At 37.5% G+C, this 20,534-nt stretch overlaps 1 protein-coding gene across 13 annotated transcripts in view; it reads right to left on the reverse strand.

Moving 5' to 3' along the window:
- The window catches only part of Dock9 (dedicator of cytokinesis 9), a 288,972-nt gene that overhangs the window by 41,953 nt on the left and 226,485 nt on the right, over nucleotides 1-20,534 (reverse strand). For 4 of the 13 annotated variants that reach the window (XM_076871913.1, XM_076871911.1, XM_076871917.1 and 1 more), the window contains exons 35-39: nucleotides 20,271-20,385; nucleotides 16,961-17,027; nucleotides 15,228-15,275; nucleotides 12,624-12,691; nucleotides 4,940-5,055 (exon numbers count right to left, since the gene is read on the reverse strand). In XM_076871913.1, the coding sequence (XP_076728028.1) occupies nucleotides 4,940-5,055; nucleotides 12,624-12,691; nucleotides 15,228-15,275; nucleotides 16,961-17,027; nucleotides 20,271-20,385 (414 nt within the window). Of the gene's footprint in view, nucleotides 1-4,939; nucleotides 5,056-12,054; nucleotides 12,099-12,623; nucleotides 12,761-15,227; nucleotides 15,276-16,960; nucleotides 17,028-20,270; nucleotides 20,386-20,534 lie in introns of those variants that run through there. The other 9 variants (XM_076871916.1, XM_076871918.1, XM_076871919.1 and 6 more) reach the window with 3 other exon arrangements.

The raw sequence follows: 20,534 nt of genomic DNA on the forward strand, positions 1-20,534 counted from the left end.
AGGAATTGTCTGGTGGGTTCAGGTCTGACTTTTGTAACATAGTCCCTTATGGTGTTTGACCCAGGAACTGGCATTTTCAGGGAATAAATGCTCAATATCAGTAATTCTCAAGATCCAGGAACACAGAGAAAAACAAACTTACGTCTTGGTTACCAAATTGAGATATGTGGAACAAAGTTAATTTAGACAAGTCCTTCCTAGGCATAGGGCATTACTGTTATTTAAACATTGATTTTTAAAATAACTTGTAAGAAATTCAGTTTGGAGAAGAGCTGTTTCAGTTGCAGAGGTCCCACAGTCACTGTGAAAAACCTAAGCCTAGTCCATCTTTGTAGGTCAAGTTCAGGTTGTCTCAACCAGACTACTAACAACCCAGCAAGACTCCAAATATTTACATGGGCCTTGCTCTTAGTTTCTATTGCTCCTTATGCTTATGTATCAGCTCTCACTATGCAGTTCAAACTAAGAAAAGGTGCTAAATGGGATAACTAAAAATACATTTTTTATATTAAATCTGTGAAAACACTAACAATATTGTAAAACACTTAAAGATCTACATTAGTTTGGGATTATGTTAATAATAGACATTTTAAGACAGTCACAGAAGAACCATCTTTCTACATGTGACTACCTCAGTTTACAAAATGCACCCTTTTAGGATTAAATAAGATAACCTATGTGTAAGTGTCCCGTACTATACCTGGCACCTGGTAAGTTCTTGGTACTTTTCTTCTTCTTTTCTCTGTATGAGAGATCATTCAAACACTTTGATAGTCACTCTTCTCAACGCCCCCCCCCACACACACACCTGGATTGGTTGAGAATAAGGTCTTTGGACAGGCCAGCTGTGTAGTGGTCTTGGGTAAACTTCCTAACCTGTCTTAGCCTTAATTTCTTCACTATAAAATGAGGGATAATGAGATCTACTAGGCAGAGCTATTGTGAAGATGATGTCTGAGGTGCAGAAGGCATTCAACAATTAGCAGGAAGCTAATATAATAATAACAACCAGAATTCAGAACTTAAATCTTTTAAAGCATTTAATCTTATTAAAAAATTGATTTCTGGGTTGTCTTTGGCAGTTCATTAGATGTGGTCAATTAAGAGAGACAGTTTAACAGGGTTTAATCTGTAGAAGATGATTTTCTTGCACATACTTATGTAAGCCAATTCAATGTTAAAATATGTTAAGGTTCTCCTCAAAAAACCAACTATATGACCTAACTATACCATTTCTTGGTATTTATCCTGAAGAATTAAATTTATCCTACTAACATGCATACCCATGTTTATAGCAACACAATTCACAATAGCCAAACTATGGAATCAGTCTAGGTGTCCACCAACGAATGAAAGGATAAATAAAATATGATATGTATTCACAATGGAGTTTTATTCAACCATAAAGAAAAATGAAATAATGTCATTTGCAGGAAAATGGGTGGAACTTGAGACCAATATGTTAAACAAAATAAGTTGAACTCAGAAGGTTAAGGGTTGTATGTTTTCGCTCATGTGCAAAAGTTAGAGAGGAAAAAGGAAAACAAAAGTGGGGTGTTGCTGGGAGCCATTAGCCAAGTAGGTATGACAATTTCCTTGCCAGTGTACCCCATGTTGCTTAGTGGAAGGACTCGTGGAAATAGGACATTTTGCAGTCTCGTGGAAATAGGACATTTTGCAGTGACATTACATGTAAGGTGACCTTGCTCAAGGACCAGGGCGGATCCGGGTTTAGGGCGGATCAGGGTTTAAGGCTCTCCTTGGATTTAGGGCGTTCCCAGTTTAGGACAATCCGGGTTTAGGGCAGTTCCAGGTTTAAGGTTATTCCTGCTGGGAATAGGGCGTATCCTGCTGCCTGAGTTCCCCTTGAGTTCTCACGGGATTCAGACAGTATTTTTTGGGAGACAGAAGCCCAGTGGAGGTATGGATTTGGGCAGAGAACGTGGATTTCCCCAGAATGTGTTTGTAGAAGGCCGGTGTGAGATCGGGAATAAAGAATTGCTGTTTGAATCTACAAAGCTGTGAGTGGCTCGTGATTTTGTGCCCAGCCAGACTGCGGCAGGGTGTATCTCCTAAAAATCAAAGGGAGATCAGTAGAGGAAAAGGATCAAGGAGTGGGAGGCAGGAAGCGGTGGGGAGGGCTGGGGAGTGATACTGGCTAAATTATATTGTTTTACTGTGTGCTGCATATAGATAAATCTCATCATTATGTACAACTATGATGCAACAAAAAATGTGAGAAAAAAATCTGTTAAGGTTTGGATATGAGATATCCCTCAAAAGCTCCTGTGTAATGCAACAGGCGAAATGATTAGATTATGAAAGCTATAACCTAATCAGGGAATTTATCCATTTGATGGACTAATAATTTGAAAGGACTACTGGCTGGATAGTAACCGTGGGCAGGAGGAGTGTAGCTGGGGGATGTGGATCACTGGGGGTGTGCTCTTGGGATTTTATCTTGTCCCCTGGGCTCTTCCTTTTCTCTCTGCTTCCAGTTGTCATGAACTGAGCAGGTTCCTTCTGCTAGGACTTCTTCTGTGATGCTCTGACTTACCTCAGGCCCAGAGCAAAGAAGTCTGTGACCATGTACCGAACCACTTAAATCATGAGCCAAACTAAACTTTCCTCTCTCTAAGTTGTTTTTGTGAGGTGTTTTGGTCACAGTAATGAAAACCTAACTAATACATGATCTTTCTGAGATGCTGCGACATGTGCCTCAGCTGAGCAAATATGTGCCAAGGAAGATCCCGGTGGTTGCTGCATGTGGGCTTCACATTCCTGTGAGTTTGAGCCATGTGAGCTCAAAAGCCAATGCCAGACTGCACCAGACACTTGCTCATCTTCCCACTCTTGATGGGCTTGCTGAGCTTCAGAGAGCACACATTTTTGCACATAGGCACATAAATGCTGGCAGAGATCCCCTCAGTTCTATATCTTATCCTTTCTGGGGCCTCTTAGGAATCAGGTCCATCACCATAGGGCAGGGAGGAGTGAAGCCACATGAGACTAGTGCTTACTGCCCAGCTAGAGCAAACACTTGCACTCCTGCTATGTTCTGGCCCCAGGATGGATGTTTTTGTAAACTTCACATTTGAACCTCAACCTTACAAAATAGGTATAACTGCCATATTTCAGCTAATGAAATCAGGACTGAGATATCAAGTAGACCTAGCTCAAGGCTGAAAAGCTGGCGAGTGGCTGGGACTTAAGAACCCATGGTGTCTTTGTATCCATGCTCAAGTCAGCTAGACCTGGTATGTAGCAGTAATGTGAAAGGCTCTTTCAAGGGTCATCTCACTCAAAACTTCACAACAGCTCTGTGAGGTAGATACTATTTTTCAACCTTACACATGAGGAATTTTAGATCCAGAGACATCAAGTATTTTTCTCAAAGACTGTTCAGTCAGGTAACAAATGTCATGACCAGCTTTCATCAGAAACTGTTAGATGCCATTTTTTTCTTGGGAGTCAGAACCTACCTGGTGACCAGACATTTGGAAATCTGGGAACCCTGGCAAATACCTTCCTAAATATTAAGCAGGCAACAGAAAAGAAGCTGGATAAGAATTACAGGCAGTCCATGAAGAAACTGTTACCACTTTCATGGGTGCCATGCACAATGCACTTGTGCTGCATGTGCCCTTCCTGCCTGTGTGCCCGCTCCACCCCAGCCCTGACCTCCAAGGCTTCCTGCTTGTTGCAAGGTGGGCCAGGCAGAGGATGCAATGACACACATGTGCATGGCTGAATATTCACATGTAGACCCTCCACTGTCTATATGACTAAGGCTTTTAAATTAAAACTATCCAAAAGAAAATAGAAGTTTCAAAACCTCTTCAATGGTTCTATTATGCTGGTAGTCCTTAAGCTGAGGGGTTTGGGTCTCATGCTCAGAGTTTCTGATACTGTAGGTCTGGGCTGGGGCCTGAGAATTTATATTTCCAACAATTTCTCAGGAGCTCAAATTGCTGCCATCCCGGAGACCACATTTTGAGAGTTACTATAGCAGAGACTCCAGGTAAGAAGACACTGATCCCCCGCATTCTCAATTCCACAGTGCTCTGTGTTTGCTCATTTCACAACTGGGTTCCCAGTAATGACATTTCATAGGGGACAGGAATAAGGGTATATAATAATGAAGTGACATGTCAAAAAAAAAAAAAGTAGTTTTACTTTTCTTAGTACAGAAATGTGCTTTATAAGTAGAAAAGATAAGTAAAGCATAATAAAGAACAACTTTGGTTATATTTCCCAAATACCCTTGTAATGAAATATACTGTTTTGGTATTCATAGGATATTAACACTAACTCAATTTCCTCTTCATATGCTGGAAATGAAGTAATCATTTAGCAAGAATGGGAAGTGTTAGGTTCCTAAATATAAGAGAGTGGGTGAAAAGTCCATCTCCAACTACTTGAATATTATTTGCTAAAACTGAAAAACAAGAAAAAAAAAGATTTTTCTATTCCTGGAATACTTTTAGCATTTAATTTAGAAATTAATAAAATATTTTAAAAAGATGAGTTTATATTTATTGTTCCTTTCTATAAACATCTGATTTTAATTGCTATAACACTTGGATATATTGTGAAGACATTCATGATAGTAATGCCTACTGGGTTCTATATTTATCATCCTGAGGGGCTAGGAGAGCTCAGTTTCCTCAGGTAAATACTTGTTTCTAGCCAAGAATGAACTGCTTCACCCTCTCCAAGCCCTTGGCACATGTGGACCAGTTAAGCTTTATTCCATTTCAGGTATTTCAAGCCATCCACCATGGAACACTTTCATTAAAGGTACCTAAGGGATTAAATGGCTGCCTTATAGCAGCAAAAGTTGAAGAATACAAAGCTGTAAGTTTGCACTGGTTGAGTTTAGGAAGCTGAATGGATTAAACAGGTAAAACTCTAACCTGGAATGCTGTTTAATACTAACCTTAAATGCCAGTGTAAAGAGAGAGAGTGTGTCCAGAGCTGTAAGGCAAACCTCAGTTGCAATGTTGGCTTCCAGCATCGACTGATGGAGAACATCTGCATCCGAGTGGCCATAGCCTGCATGAATTACAACACAGGATTACTGCCCAGTGGTCAGACAGCAAGGCTGGCAGGAGGGCAGAGTCAGTCAACTTTTGATTATTTACAGAAGGTTCCCTGAAGGTATTATTAATACCCCTTTAGGGAGTATTAACTATGTTTCTATTTAATTATGTCTTTTTTGATTCTGGAAGGGCAACAACATTCATTGTCTGCTTGCTATGTGCCAGCCACGAGCCAAGGAACTTTACACATATTATCCCATCTAATCTTTCAATAGCTATATAAAGTAAGTATATTATTAAACCCTTTTTGCAGGTAAGGAAATAGAGGCACAGAAAGGCTAAAGAACTTGTCTAAAGTCAAGCAGGTAGTAAAGAGTGGAGGCAGGATTTGCACCAGGACAGATGATGGTCATTTTGACTAAGTTGTCAGAATGGTGAAATTATTGATAGAGAGTAAGGTTTCCTGAGCTTCCTGTATAGACAGAGGCAGCAGCACAGAAAATGAATATGAATATGAATATGAGCCCAGGATCAGGCTGCTGGTCAGAACCCATCTCCACCATTTACTAGCTGTGTAACCTTGGGCAAGTTATTTGACCTCTTTATAGTTCAGTTTTCTGATCTGTAGATTGGGATAATAAGCGCATCTACCTCAATAGGTTGTGATAAGGATTAAACTTGTTAATTTTTGTGCAGCTCTTAAAATAGTGCCTGGTACATAATGAGGACTATAAAAAAAGTACTAAATCAATAACATCAAGGTCTGTTTTAGCTAGATAATGATAATGCATGATAATCAAGAGTTGACTGTACAGAGAACTGTTTTCTACTTGCTTTAATAAAAAGCATAAAAGCCAATGTCTGAAAGAAATGTTTAAGAAAAGGAAAGAACTTGAAGAATTTATCATGTGAATTTAGCTTAATCATATATAAACACAAACTAGTGGCTGCAAAATCAATTTAGTACTGATATAAATGCAGCTGACATACAATTTGAGATATTAAATTATGAAATGGTATGTATTAGCAGAAATATATGTAGGGATGCAAAGATGTTACAGTATTGACCTAGATTATAAAGAAAGATGGCAGTATAATAAAACACAATGTAATGTCTTCCTCCAAGGAGTGAAAATAAATCCACACTTATTAATTGGCAATTTTCTTAAGACTCCAGAGAGGAGAACATTTTGTATATACAGATCAGGAAATGAATACAGAAAACCTAGGCAATGTCCTTGAGACCAGTAATGGGGATAAAACAACCCACACTCTGAATTCCTTATTAAGGTCACCATATCATAGTACATATTATTAGGAGGAAAAAAATAGCATGATGTCATTTTAACTTAAACAAATGTTAGAATTATAGAATTATTTTTAAAAGCCTAAAAAAAGTTTCTTTTAAAGTCACAGACGTGCTTTGTATCATATAATAAGAGCCTTTGACAGCCAGTGTTTTTCCTGGTGAGGATATGTAACACACTTGGCACCTTGCCAGTTCCGTTTCTTTTTCTTTTTGCTTTATGGGCATGAAATCTTTGGGCAACAAAGGATAAAAAGATATTGAGGTATGAATATGAACTGTACAGCCTTTATATAAAGTAAGGCATTAGTTCATTCAGGGAAGATTTTTTGGTAAGATACAGAGACAATGAAAGAGGAAAACAAACAGATTGATGATTATTCTTAAAGTGATAATTAACCATAGTAAGAGGGACCAAAACCAAAACTAAAAACACAACACCTGTTATTAGACCAACCAAAATTTCACAGAGATAAAAGGGACCCTTTATGGAGGGCTGCCATTTATCCCAAATGAGTTTTAGTCTGGGTTTAATTTTAACAAGGAACTTGCTTTAACGAGGAACTTGCTTTGATGACTGTTAAAATTCCTTTTTTTCTCTGCATAGAACTGTCTTTTTCTTTTTCTAGAATCTATTGGTTAGGTTTATCCAGGTGGCCATTATAAATGAGATGGTACACACACTAAGGAATTTTCCTGCCTTTGTCTAAAAGGCTAGGAACAATTAAAAAATTAGAATTTGACAATGTGCAGGGTTTTTGTTTTTTTTTTTTTGTAGTATAGGAATTGAACCCAGAAGGGCACTCTAAAAACGAGCTATATCCCTGGCTCTTTTTATTTTGTTTTAGAGACAGAGTCTCAGAAGCTGTCCAGGCTAGCTTCAAACTTGCAATCCTCCTGCCTTAGCCTCCCTCATCTGACCAGTGACAATGTGCTGTTTTAAAAACATATGTAACCAATGTGCCATGCTAATTAAATCTACAATCATGTATATACATAGGGAAATGTAATGACAAATTTCTCTAAGCTATCACAATACCCCTAAGCCAAAATACCATTTATCTAATCTCTTTTAGAATAAGAGATTCATATAGAAATCTATTGGTCTTATGAGTCTGTCTGAGTCATACAGAAATCTAAAAGAATTAGTCCCTTTAGCTACAACATGTCATAACTTGATTTCCTTAAACTGTTCCATCTAAAAAATCAGCAGGATTCCTGAGCTAGCACTATTTATAAAACTCTGTAAAAATAAGTGGCAGCATGGACTGCCTCAATCACTGAGACTGAAAACAGCATGCCCCAAGGTCCAGGTTAAAGTTACACACGAAGGAAGACATTCAACAGTCACCGTGTTAAAGATCAACACAGTAAAATGAAATGAATTAGGAAATCCAGGAAAGTGGTCTTAAGAGACAGAAATTTCTTAAATCAGGGGTGAGCAACTTTTTGAAAGCGGATTCTGGCCAGGGGAAGTAAGGCGTGTGGCATGAAAGATACTGATTTCCACTAGGGGGCAGTGGTGCCTTGGAGCGCTATACAGAGTCCCACCACCCTGGCTGGTCAGGGCAGAAGGGCAGAACTTCTCTACAGATAAGACATCTTGGGTAAGAGTGTCACAGCTCCTTCTGAGTCTTTAGAATTCACTATTTAAATTCACACAGTATTTATTCTGTTGTCACTGACAAAAGACTTATTCTAAAATCTTTTACCCCCTTTTGTCATCTGCTATGCTTAGATTTAATTAACCTTGTTCAACTTTATATCTTACCCAAATAGATATACTTACTAATGGTGACTACATATGGAAAGTTTTCCTTATTCCTCACCCTGACATCAGAGGTGATGTGGTGACCTGGGCAGAGGCCCATTCCATAGTCAAAGGCATATTCTGATAGTGAGAGTACGTTTGGGATAGCAGACTAAGGTCAGATCCAGAGTCTTACAGAATGTGCTTCCTTCCTGAGAGCTGCCTTTCCTTTAAGAAATTTTGGACCAAAATACAAATCCAGAAAAAGTAAGAAGTTTTATGAGAAAACAAAATTAATGAATGATGAGAAATCTTGCTAAAAGAATTCCCCAAATGTGGAAGATCTACTGTCTTAGATATATTAATTCATGGAGTATGGCTTTACTGAATGTAAACATTTTTGCCAAATATCAAACTGATCAACTTCAACAAATCCATTATTCACCTCCCTCCCACTTTTATTGGTAAGGTTTTCTTCAGCAATTGATAGGAAAAGAGTAGAATGTAGAATAAGGAATGATACTCCAAGGTAAAAATTATGTGACTTGTTTTCTGCCCGATTCACACACAAGAAAACAAATATGCTCAGAATGATCTGCAGATAGTCGGCAATCTAGGAGTCTGTAGTTTAGAAGTAGGTGTCATGCCATCAGCTTTCTCTTCGCTATAGAACACTGTACCTAAAGCTCAGCTGTGTCTAAAATGGTGCCTAGCATGAATATAGACAGAAAACTGTAAGAACAATTGGTTTAGACATATGATACTTTTAAATTTAAAGTGTTCTTTAAGGACATTAAGATAACTGACTTTAAACAAGCACTGTATCAGACTTTAAACAAGCACTGTATCAGACTTTCTCAATTCTAAGACCCCTATCAACTACAAAAAACACCAATTAATGACAGACAAACTTATTAGATGTAAAATGAAGATACAGCTCAATTTCAGAAATGCTACAAAATGTGCAAAAATATGTCTCAGAATCAAGGAAACGTGGCTTTACAAACAAACATTTAATTTGCTATCTCACATATATAAGTTAAAAGCATCTGAGTACATTTAACCAAATTTTAAAGATGTATTATATACATTTAAAAACTTTGGAAAGATTAATTTTAATTCAGAGATGCACACATTCTCTGTATTTTTCATATTAATCCACACCTAAATTCATTTTTTATACAGTAAAGGAATTTAATTATCACCTATATTCATTTTCTTACTTGTGCTTCACAGATATCAAAGAACTTCAGAGCTAAATAAGGCCTCAGAAGCCATGTCCTCTCATTCCTCAGACAATACTTAATTGACCAGGACAATGTCCCCATAGGGTCTCATTCCCTCTGTTTTCACACCCCAGCTTCAAGTGTTCACTCCAGCTTTATAGCTTCACAGGTGGCTCAGCACACACCACTCACTGGCAGTTTAGTTATAAAATGCTTTCTCACCCTGACCTGAAATCAAATTCTCTGTAATTCAACCCAGTGATTTTAAACGCCTCTTATACTGGGTTACATGAAACACAAGTTTTCTTTACATGTCCCTACCTCTTGGCTGGCTTTCCCTCCTATCCTACCAGCAGGAAAAATGAATTATCATGCAAGTGAATTTTGTGGGTTTTTTTTTTTTTTTTTTGGTAAATATATCACTTACTTACAAACACCTTTTCACCTAGTTTTCCCTTTCTTTGGGCGTTTACATATTTTACAGGTAGCTATCACTCTCAATTTTTTCTTTGATACAAATTTCTCTTCTATTGCCAAACAATGAGTGCAAGTTACACTAAAATAGGTCAATAGTTAATTGGTTAATAGCTCATATACCCGGGCAAAGACCCAAACATTCTTTAAGAATGGTTTTCCAAATAATTAAGACTATTTGGCCATTGTGGGGTTTTTGCCATTTTCATGATTTCCTACCCATATTGAAAAATAAATTTAAGTTCCTGTGAGAATTACATGTGCAGCACATATGGTGTCTTCCCTGGTCCTACTCTCAATAGGTGTTGGGGATGGCAAGGGATGCTGCAAATGGCCAAACCTACAGATGACTAAGTTTCTCACAGGCCTCTGCTGCTCCCTGCTGGTCTAACTAAAGTCTAACAAACATTTCCTATTCACAGAGGACACAATGGTGCAGACATACAGGGGTTCTTACTAGTTTTAGTCTTTTTAGACTCTGAGATACCCCTGGCAGGTCTCTCACATAATGGATCTGTGTCATATGGTTGGCCCAACAGAAGGTATTGTATTTATTGGTAATAGGATTTTTAAAAAGATATCTCTACAAATTCCCCATAGGACACTTAGGTGAAGATGTAAATGAACGAGTATGAACATCTCCATACACATGTTCACACCTATACACGTGTATACATACATACAGTGTACACTCCCTTTTCTGTGGCTGTGGCTGAATTGACCATTCAGAGCTCAAAGAGCTACTGGAGGGAAAGGCTGAGGTCACTCAAGCACATACTCAGAATTAGAGATGGAAGGGAAGACTGAGTCCTAGGAGTAGATGAAATGCCTAAGGGGGCATCAGACCAACTCAGGGTGAGGAGGAACTGTGAAAACTCAGACAAAGGCTAAGAGTCAGTGATACACTGTTTCCTGCCAAAGCAGAAGAAAACGTGATTGATGACAGGGTGCCACTGAAAACTGATGAAAGTGAAAACATGAGACAGAGAGAAGGGAGCAGGGGAGACGGGGTTCTCTATGGGTGGCAGGAAGAGAGAATGGAAGTCGACCATGTTAACAACATGGCTCTTGGCAGCAGCACAACACCAGCTGTCTCTCTCCTCCAATTCAAGCTACCACCACAAAATCCATTTGCAGCAAAAGGAGCTTCTGCATACTGGAGTAGATTAAGACAATTTCTTCATGGGTTGATCATTAATTAAATTTTAACTTGTTTTTTTTTCATAAATGATTATCACTGGAAGTGGATCCTTGATCTGCTTTTGATTAAAAAAAAAGGCTTTAAAATTAAAGCACTAATTTCAACTGACAGTGAATTAGTCTCTGTGTTATGTAAATTATCTGGGCAGAGGGAGTCTAACAGGTCCAGCATATCACCAGGGACTGAAATGCTATTGCTAAATAGGAAATGAAAGTTACAAATAAAAAACTTCAGGTTTTGTTTGTTTTATCTCCTTGTCCAAAGTTTTTAAAAATCAAATATTGTAGCCTAAGTCTGTCACTAAATGTGCATTCTACAGCTAAGTGTAGAACTTAGAACTAGCATTTTAAGGCTCTCAATTCACTGTGTGAATTGACAACAATATTGATTTAAATGAAGCCTAGAATTTTACACAGAGAGACTATACCTACTACATTTAATTTTGTTGGGATGGAAGTGTGAGAAGTTACTGGATTTCCATTCCTCACTTGTTTTACTTTGAACTATTATCAATACTAGACAATGAGAATATTGTCTTTACTCTTAGCGTGTATTAGAGAGAGGTATGAAAATCACAGTGAATGGACATTTGTGATTAGAAATGATGAAAAGATATTAACAATCATGTATTAAAGACAGTACTTGGAATGAGAACAAACAATACAAATACAAATATTCCAGGTAAAACAGCAGATAGCTAGGTCATGCTTGGAGAAGAGATGGAACAATTCAGAGAACACAACACTAACAGAAATGGAACTTAAGGTAGATGGTCATATTAATTTTTTCATGTGCTGGATGGTTTGTTTTCTCAGGTTTTCTGCTTTGAGAAACCCTTAAGCAGATGAAACAGGAAATTTCTAGAAACAGCACATGATGCCATGACCCTTCTGTTGACTTATAAAAGTAAATTTAAAATAAGCTCCCATGTTTTGGCAGAATCTCTATTGTGAAGTTAGAAAAGCCCCAAAGTTAGGAAGGCAAGATGAATAAAAAGATCTTGGTTTGCAAGTGAAGCGGCCTCATAAGCAGACTTCAACCTGATTAAATCTTACCATTGTCTACAGAAATTCCAAGCACACTTGATATCTTTCTCACACTGAAAACACAGAAAAAGTCACTTTGTTATTGGATGCTTTTCCACACCCTCGCAAATCGATTCATGGATTTTATGTTTTCACAGCAGTGTAAGGATTAATAAACATTCAGAGCCAGAATGTCAGAATGTGGACGGTTGATCAATTACATGCACGAGATCAGGATGTTCTCGGGAGGTGCAGGGGAAAATCAATGATAAGCTGGCTACAGGCAATGAATCCAAGCATTATGTTTAAAGTACTGGGAATATTAGGCTATTGAGCCTACCAAATTTTGCTTTGGGGATAGGGCAAAGGGTCTAGCTTTTAGGACTGGTGCTGTAGTTGATCTTGTGCCACATTTTGTCACTCCCCAGGGCTCAGGATTCTCCTCCAATGAAGGGAACTGTGCCAAGAGCTCTTCATCCTATTTGCTTCGAGCTGGAATAAAAATCAAGTCGGTGATGTGGTACGGTGTGGCTGGGGATCTCCCCTCTGAGATGGCAGAGAGATGGCTGGCTGTTACGATGGTATGTCATGGGACTTACTGTGGTTAAAAGTGACAGAGTTATCCAGGCTGCCCAGCTGCTGCAATCTGGCATGCATCATTCCTGTTCTGTTACGGGAAACAGGCAATGTCTGAGATTTTCGATCATGAACTATGGGTCCCAACCCCTCCTGGTTCCTGCAACATGAGTGAAATGGGATAGAAGCAAAAGTTAGATGTGTTACACTGCAGCGAGAGGGGAGCATTAGTGAAGCCAGGACATGGCACAGAGGGGATGAGCCATGCACTGACAGTGCAGTTGAGCAGCCACAGACACACAGGCAGCAGCTCTTACAGTGTTCACAGCAAAGCACCTGATGACAAAGAAGCAAAAATCAAGCCCAAGCAGAGAACTTCTCATTTTTAGGAAGTACTACAGAGACACAACTTTCAAAAAGTGAGCAGCACTCCAATGTGGTCCTAAAGGTCAGTGTTCTGACAACTGTCAAAACGCTGTGAACCTTTTGGGATAAGATGTTATGAAAGAGCAAAAAAACCTTGTTTCTAATTTAAAAAAATGAACTGGAAGAAACAGAGAACATACATGCAATGGGAAGGTTATATGAGACTAAAAGTTTTAACACCTTTATTCTTACCCAAGCAGGAAGGAGAAGAGCCACACACTTTGTTAAACTTGTCAGCAGTCAAGTAGAGAAAACAGAAAAGTGATCTGGGTTAGCAGTCAAATAGCTGACTTCCTACTGTGTACCATCACCAGAGCAGATGGAAATGGGACCTGTCCCCTGTCCCAGAGCCAACCGTGCCCCTCACTGTGTTACTGTGTGTAGGAGAACAGGGACATGCATGGACTATCATCGACGGCATGCTGCTGGGTGATTTCCAAGTGACAGAAGAAGGCACAATGTTCATACAACTGGACCATCGAGGATGGCAAACACTGACGATGTTCACATTATGGTTCAGGATCTTTATTGCATGCAGCAGAAACCATGGCAATTTTATATAAAGCAGGACATATCTTTCCACAGTGCATGGTATAAAGTAACAACACCTCCACTTGTATCTTCCTCTGATCAGTTAAGGCAATCCATATCATATGCAAATATGTACAGGGGCTTATGAAATCAGATTTTCTTTAAAAAAGTTAATTTTATGTCCACTGGAAAAAAGTAGCCTCTTTGCAAAACCCAATTCTAAAATATTTTGTCAGGACAAAAATCTTCAGCTTTCCATATTTGCCATTTTAAGCTCTGAGGCATTTTAGTCTACTTGATAGAACATTCATTAAATGGCATCTTGTGACGTAAGTGACAGTATCTGCAAAGAGGGTGTGAAGATCACCCAGCACAGTGTTTTCTGGTTATAAAATACACTCCTTGCCCATATTTGTGGGACAAAGTCAAAGAGAAAAAAAGTCAAGGTAAGAAATTATTGGTATTGAGACACCTTGTATATATTTGCATTTGGTACACAAAAACTCAAATATAAAAATTATTGTTGTGAATAAAAAATGAAAGTTAAGATTAAAGTACTTTAAATGCTACATTTCAATTAAAAATAGAAAACATCCATAGAAGCAAAGTACAAAATAGTCTAAAATTTTCTTCTTTTAAAAAGAAAACACATGCTTTTATTTCTTAACATAAAACATAATTCTGAATATTTCTCAAGCATCCCTAAATGAGGACAATGCTAACATAAAAAGCACCACAGAATGAAGGCCAAGGACTAATACTTTATACTCCAATAGAAAGTCTATTAATGTCTGTTAAAGTTTATTGTTATAAAATAGAATTAGGAAAAACAGGTCTCCATTATAACTAAACTTTAAAGCTTTTCTTAAAACATAAATGTAATCTTACTTTAAACGGTTAAAAACAACAATAGAAAAATGTGCTAGGCAGAATAAGACCCCAGACCTGCACTAAGAGAATGGCCCACCACACAGACACTCCAAAAGGCTACCAGGCAGAGTAAGAGCCTGGAAGGACAAGACGTGCTGTGGGGAAATGCTGTGTGGACACCTCAGCTCTCCTGGGGTCTAGGAGTAAGGCGCCCCAGGGCACTAGGGAGCTAGGACACTCAACAAGAGTTCCAGTCAGATACAACACAGGCACTAACTGCTGAGTCAGAATAGGAGGAGGGAAGGCTCCATTTTAGAGAAGAATTGTGGAAATCCACACAATCTGAGACAGGCTAAAAAAATTCTTTCATTAAGAAAGGAGGGTGGTTACATGAGAACATAAGTTGGGAGAAAGAACAATAAAAATGACCTTTGAATGTGAAACAGGAAGAGAAATCATTGAGAAAATAAACTACATGAAGAATGGGAGAAAAGTAAGAGAAGGAGACAGAACAGAGCATGAGGGAGAATCTGGAATGAGGTGTAGAAGTTAGCAGCAGGCCACTGCAGACAATCCTTCCAAGAGAGGAGCACGAGACAAAACAAGACAGAAGGAACGTAGGAACACCAACAAAAGATGCTAACAGATTCTACAGTGGCAATCCAAGGCCTGCCACCTGTCTCCATGGCTGTTTATGTGAATCCCACCTGCCAATCACCACAGACGACCATTCCCACACATTTAGATCCAAGTAATATAGAAAGTGATGGGCCATTTCAAACTAGAATGCCCCACAGTACCTGGCTATGTATCGCTTCCCCATGTACTGGAACTGGTGCAAGCAGACCCTGCAGATGGGATGAAAAATTATCAGGCAATGGGAAGATAAGACTATTATCAACACAATGTTTTATTTAAGCCCATTAATAATAATAATTTAAATATGTCTACCACTAATCCTGTACTTCTGGTTTTTAGAGATTCTCTAGAAGGTCCCTCTAAACTCAGAGAAATTATTACATTATAAGAGGAGCCCACAGTTTAATAATGAGTACTGTGGTAGCTGGTGGAGCACCACAGAATAAAGGCCAAGGACTAATGGGACTTCCCATCCACTTGGGGCTGGCAGATTTACTCCAAGGCAGTTTGCCTTAAGACTATGTTGGAGGGGCTAGGGTTGTGGCTCAGTGGTTGCACGTGTGAGGCACTGGGTGTGATCCTCAGCACCACATTGAAAAAAAATAAACAACTACAATAAAGGTATTGTGTCCATCTATAATTAAAAAAAATAATAATAAAAAAAAGAGGGGCTGGGGCTCAGTGGTAGATTGCTTGCATAGCACATGTGAGGCACTGGGTTTGGGCCTCAGCACCACATAAAAATGAAATAAAGATATTGTGTCCACCAACAACTAAAAAATAAATATTAAAAAAAAAGAGTATGTTGGATACCCTAAACACTAAGTTGCTTATCCATCCTCATTCATATTACTCACTCACATCTGTGAAAGGAACTCTGTTTTGGCTCAAGCGTATGGAGTAATAATACCTTACAGATATCAAGTATGTAGTTTTTTGTTTTATTTTACTGCACCTACAACACTTGACTCTTTTAAAAATCATGCAATAAGATAGTTAAAACAACAAATCCTTTGGAGCTGATTCTTCCCTACATGACAAGTCCCCTGTTTTACTCAGCAGAGGGAGTAGTCATGAGGCTTTGAAGGAAGCCCCTGCTAGCAGGTCAAGCCCACGGCCCTTTACTTATAATCCCCAAATACACAAAAGCTCTTGAAAACTGGGGTTCTGCTTGTTTTCATGCAAATACATTTGCCACCAAAATATGATCAAACTAACAGATATCAAGAGTTATGATTTATCAAATTATTGTGAATAATAATAGAACTTCAGTTTTTTTAACTGCAGATATTTATGTATTTGTGGAGTGCTGAGATGCTGCCACTCTCTATATAAACTTTTCAAAAAAATTTAAAAAATTCTAAATTTGAAAAATTATCTGCCCCTGGCAGTTTTAGAAGGCATTGTGAACTTGTGTTTCTAAAAAGAAAGAGCTTAAAAGTAATCAGAAACTCATACTAAGGAGATAAAATGAGACAATATAGTTACTAGATTCAACTTAGAGAAGCAGCATCAGCCCAATTCAGTGAGTAAATTTTGTATTATTTTATGAAAATGACTTAAGTAGTCACTTTTTTATCTAGAACAATCACATATCTGCAATAATTTAAAGTTGGCTACTGTTTACTAGCTCATAAGCTCTGAAAATAGGTGCTGGGGTCAGGTCCAGGAGAAAGAGCTTAAGGAATAAGAGTATGTGACATAAAATTCATTCCTGGCTCAACTACACAGTGCTCTTCAGAGCTCTTCTTCCTCTGGGAAGAATTATGAAGTAAAGCTTGAGAGTATATAGCTGAGGTGGAGCATATGTCTAGCATATGCAAGGCCCTGGTTTGATCCCCAGCACCACGGGGGCAGGGTAGAATTATGAGGCAACAAAGACAAAATTACTCACTCAGATATTGTAAAAAAATCCATAAGTTCAGATGTTGAAGCCTTGTTCCAATATGTAAACAAAGCATCTAGAAAACAAATATTTATTTTGTCAGAATTACAATATATTTCATTTACATTAGGGAAAATCACCTACTGTGATAATGGAAAGAGATGTCAGATTGTAGGTCTCCAAACCCTTCCTGTGACCAAAGTTATAGATAATCAAAGGACAAAAAAAAAAAAAGTGGGTAACATACATAACAGGCTTAAGTCAATTTATTTACTGACAGCAAATTAACAGTATTTATTAAAGTAATAGAAAGAAAACAGAGTTCCTGTAGTGGGAGGGGCCCCAAGAGAGCGTTACTCCTCACTTATTCAATTTAAAGAAGCTACACTTGAAAACCTGAATTTGAATCTTATCATAAATCACCTGGTACTATATTATAGCATAAGGATTATTTAATTTATACAGATTGTGCTCTTGAATAGTCAAGAAAATTAAAAACAAAACAAAACAAAACAAGTGGGCATACAATCCAAAGTTAGGTTCTCATTATTTCCTACTACAGAATCCCTCCCCAGCAGGGAATCTGCAGAAACTTTCTATGTGATATACATAGTATTTTGTCTTTTGAGTTTTAACTCAACAACATAGATTCATGTACCTCAAACTTTTCCAAGGTGCACAACATTCCTCTTTTTGGATGCACCATAATTGGGTTAACCAATCTCCTTACTGATAGACATTTACTGATCTTTCCCTATAACATTTTCTACTATAATTATGTCTTTATGAATGTGAGTTTTTGCATATACATCCAACTACATCTTATAGGAAAAATTCCCAGAAGTGAAATAGTTTATTGTATGCTATGTATTTTTAAATTTATGTATGAACCCTTATCAGTCTGGTATTGCACAAAGGTGCTATCACTTCATAGTTAAGCATTTTTGCCCTCTTAAATTTTAAAAAGTTGGAAAACAGATGAAGAGATTTGGAGCCTTTGGAACCTGAAATGAATGGAAAAGATGGCTGCAAACAGGCTGATTGCTGCATGCCCACATGCTTCACACTTATGAGAAGCAGTGACTCAAGGAAGACATGGGAGTTATAGCAAGAATTTGTGCCAGGCACTGTGTTAGTGCTGTCCCAATTCTCCATATATTGTGTCATCTAATCCTCACTCTCATTCCCATCCAGAAGAGCACTGCCATTTACAGATGCACCACATAGCCCTCAGACATTAAGTAATTCTCCTATTTACCTGCCTAAAAATATATATCTGAATGGAGATGTAAATCAATTGTTCCTAATTCTAAAGGCATTTGGCTCATTAGACCAGTAATGAGGGTGGGTCAAGGGAGTTTCTATTTTTACGAGATCTTGTGCACAGAATTCAGATGGAGAGACTGTTTACTTGTGGCTGGTCATCCTGGCGAGCCCTTGAGGAGGCAAGGAGAACCTGGCAGGTCCTCCATAGGCACCATAACTGCCCCCAGCATGCAGACACAGTAACCAGCAGCACACTTACTCTTCGCTCTGGACACTAGCTATTGAGCCCTACAGCTCTAAAAAGAGGAAGCAGGCACAAAAAGACACAAATAGTGAGGGGCCCAGCATTCAAGTACTCATTAAACATAGAATAGATAGAAGGAACACACAGCTACAGAAATACACAATTGATTTTGGTTGTCTCATAAACTATCTCTGGAGTTAATTTCTCCTTCAACCTATACCACATACAAATATCGATTCTAGGTAGATTTTTAGATTTAAATGTAAAAATTGAAAAAAAGAGTCTTCAAAGAAAATATAGGAGAAAACCTTTATGGCCCTGGGGATAAGAGATTTCTAAAGTGGGACACATACAAACTTTAATTATAATGGGGAAAATGATAACTTGAAGGCAATTGAGGGATAAAAAGATATTCTAAAATTGATTTTAAGGGGGGCCCAGCATTGGTATCATACACATATTTTTAAAATGGCTGCATTTAAAAAATATGTGTATGACTTTCCAAAGGGTTAAATTTAAAGGATAACTTTTACTTGGATGCAAAAGTACTGGTATATTTGTCTTCAAAAAGCAGTTATGTTCTAATTATTTATCATATTCAATAGTTGAAGTTTAAAATATTTTAAAGAAAACTTTAAACCAAGAGGAAAAAGGATATAATCAAAACTACTAAAAAGCAGAATTTAGAACTTTTGACTTAAATTTCAATTTTATAACCCAAATATCAGAATAAGTACCCCATGCTGGTGTATTTGGTCATCAATCAAGAAAAATCTTGCTCATTTTGTCTTTATTTTTTAAATTGCTATTTTAAAGTATCAAAATCACCCACTCCTTAAGCACTTTAAGGACAAGTGGGTCATTCCTACCGCTTGTGTTATAGTCAGGCCACCAATGCTGCTGAAATGAAAGCTCAATAAATAAAAACAAAAACATGATGTTCAGGCAGAAAGACCTTCTTACCAGATTTGTAGCACTCATAACTATGGCCACCAGATACACATAGCACGAGTTCTCAAAAAATGGCATTTTGTTTTCAGAGAGTTTATCTTAATCCAGTGACTTTAAGGAAGTTCCTAACACATCTTCTAGTTTGTTGTTGGGAAAATAAGACCAGATTTTTGACCAGGATAAGAATTATGACACTGAATTCTGACATAATTTCCTGGGATTGGTTATATCACACCACCAGACCTCAAACTATGCTGTCACACATTTATAAACTTTACACAATATAGGTAAAACAGGAATAGTTCTGCTTATTTCTATTAAAAAAATGTGGCTGTCACACTTTTAATCAGAAACATAATCTATGATAATACTATTAGAAAATAAAAACAACTTATCTCTCTTCCAGTTAAAGCCAGGAATATTATACAGATATTTCTAAATGGAAGGAATGCTTAGATCCATGAGCAACATATTTTTTAATTCAAAGACTGATCAATCAATATGTTATGCAAGTTGCCAATGTTTGTTTAGACAGATGAAATTTAAAAAAAATCAAAAGCTATTTCATTTATCTGCTTTTATCTCCTTTAGTTAAGATAATAAGCCAAAGTTTAACATAAATGTTTAAAAAACAGGTCAATTCGCATTTTAGAATTCATTTTCTAGAATAAGATAATTAACAAAATTTTTTTCAAATTAAAGCTTTTATTTCTACTGCATTTAGTAAATTAACAAACATTTTAAGTAAAGAAGAAATCCTTTTATATCCTTGAGTTTTTTTAAACTGAATACAAGTTTAAAAAAATTAAATAGTGAAACAAGGAAAGCAAAACAGGAATCTTCATTTTTTTAACCTACCATCAGACATGCTTTTTAAGATGTACAGGAAACACATCAGCAGGCTCTTAATCTCCAACTGGTCAAGTTTGTCACAGCGAACCACAGAATTTCCCAAAGTGCTACCTTGTTGGTGCTAAAAAAGGAAACATAGGTAATATTTTTTAATTAATCTCATTAAAGGAAAAATTCATTTACCTTTTCTTCCTTGAAAGACAAATATTCTTAGAACTAAGTTAAATCATAGAAACTGGAAAGTACAAGCAAACTACAGGCACAATTAAA

The sequence above is a fragment of the Callospermophilus lateralis genome, chromosome 12, assembly GCF_048772815.1.
Source record: "Callospermophilus lateralis isolate mCalLat2 chromosome 12, mCalLat2.hap1, whole genome shotgun sequence".
Taxonomy (NCBI): Eukaryota; Metazoa; Chordata; class Mammalia; order Rodentia; family Sciuridae; genus Callospermophilus; species Callospermophilus lateralis.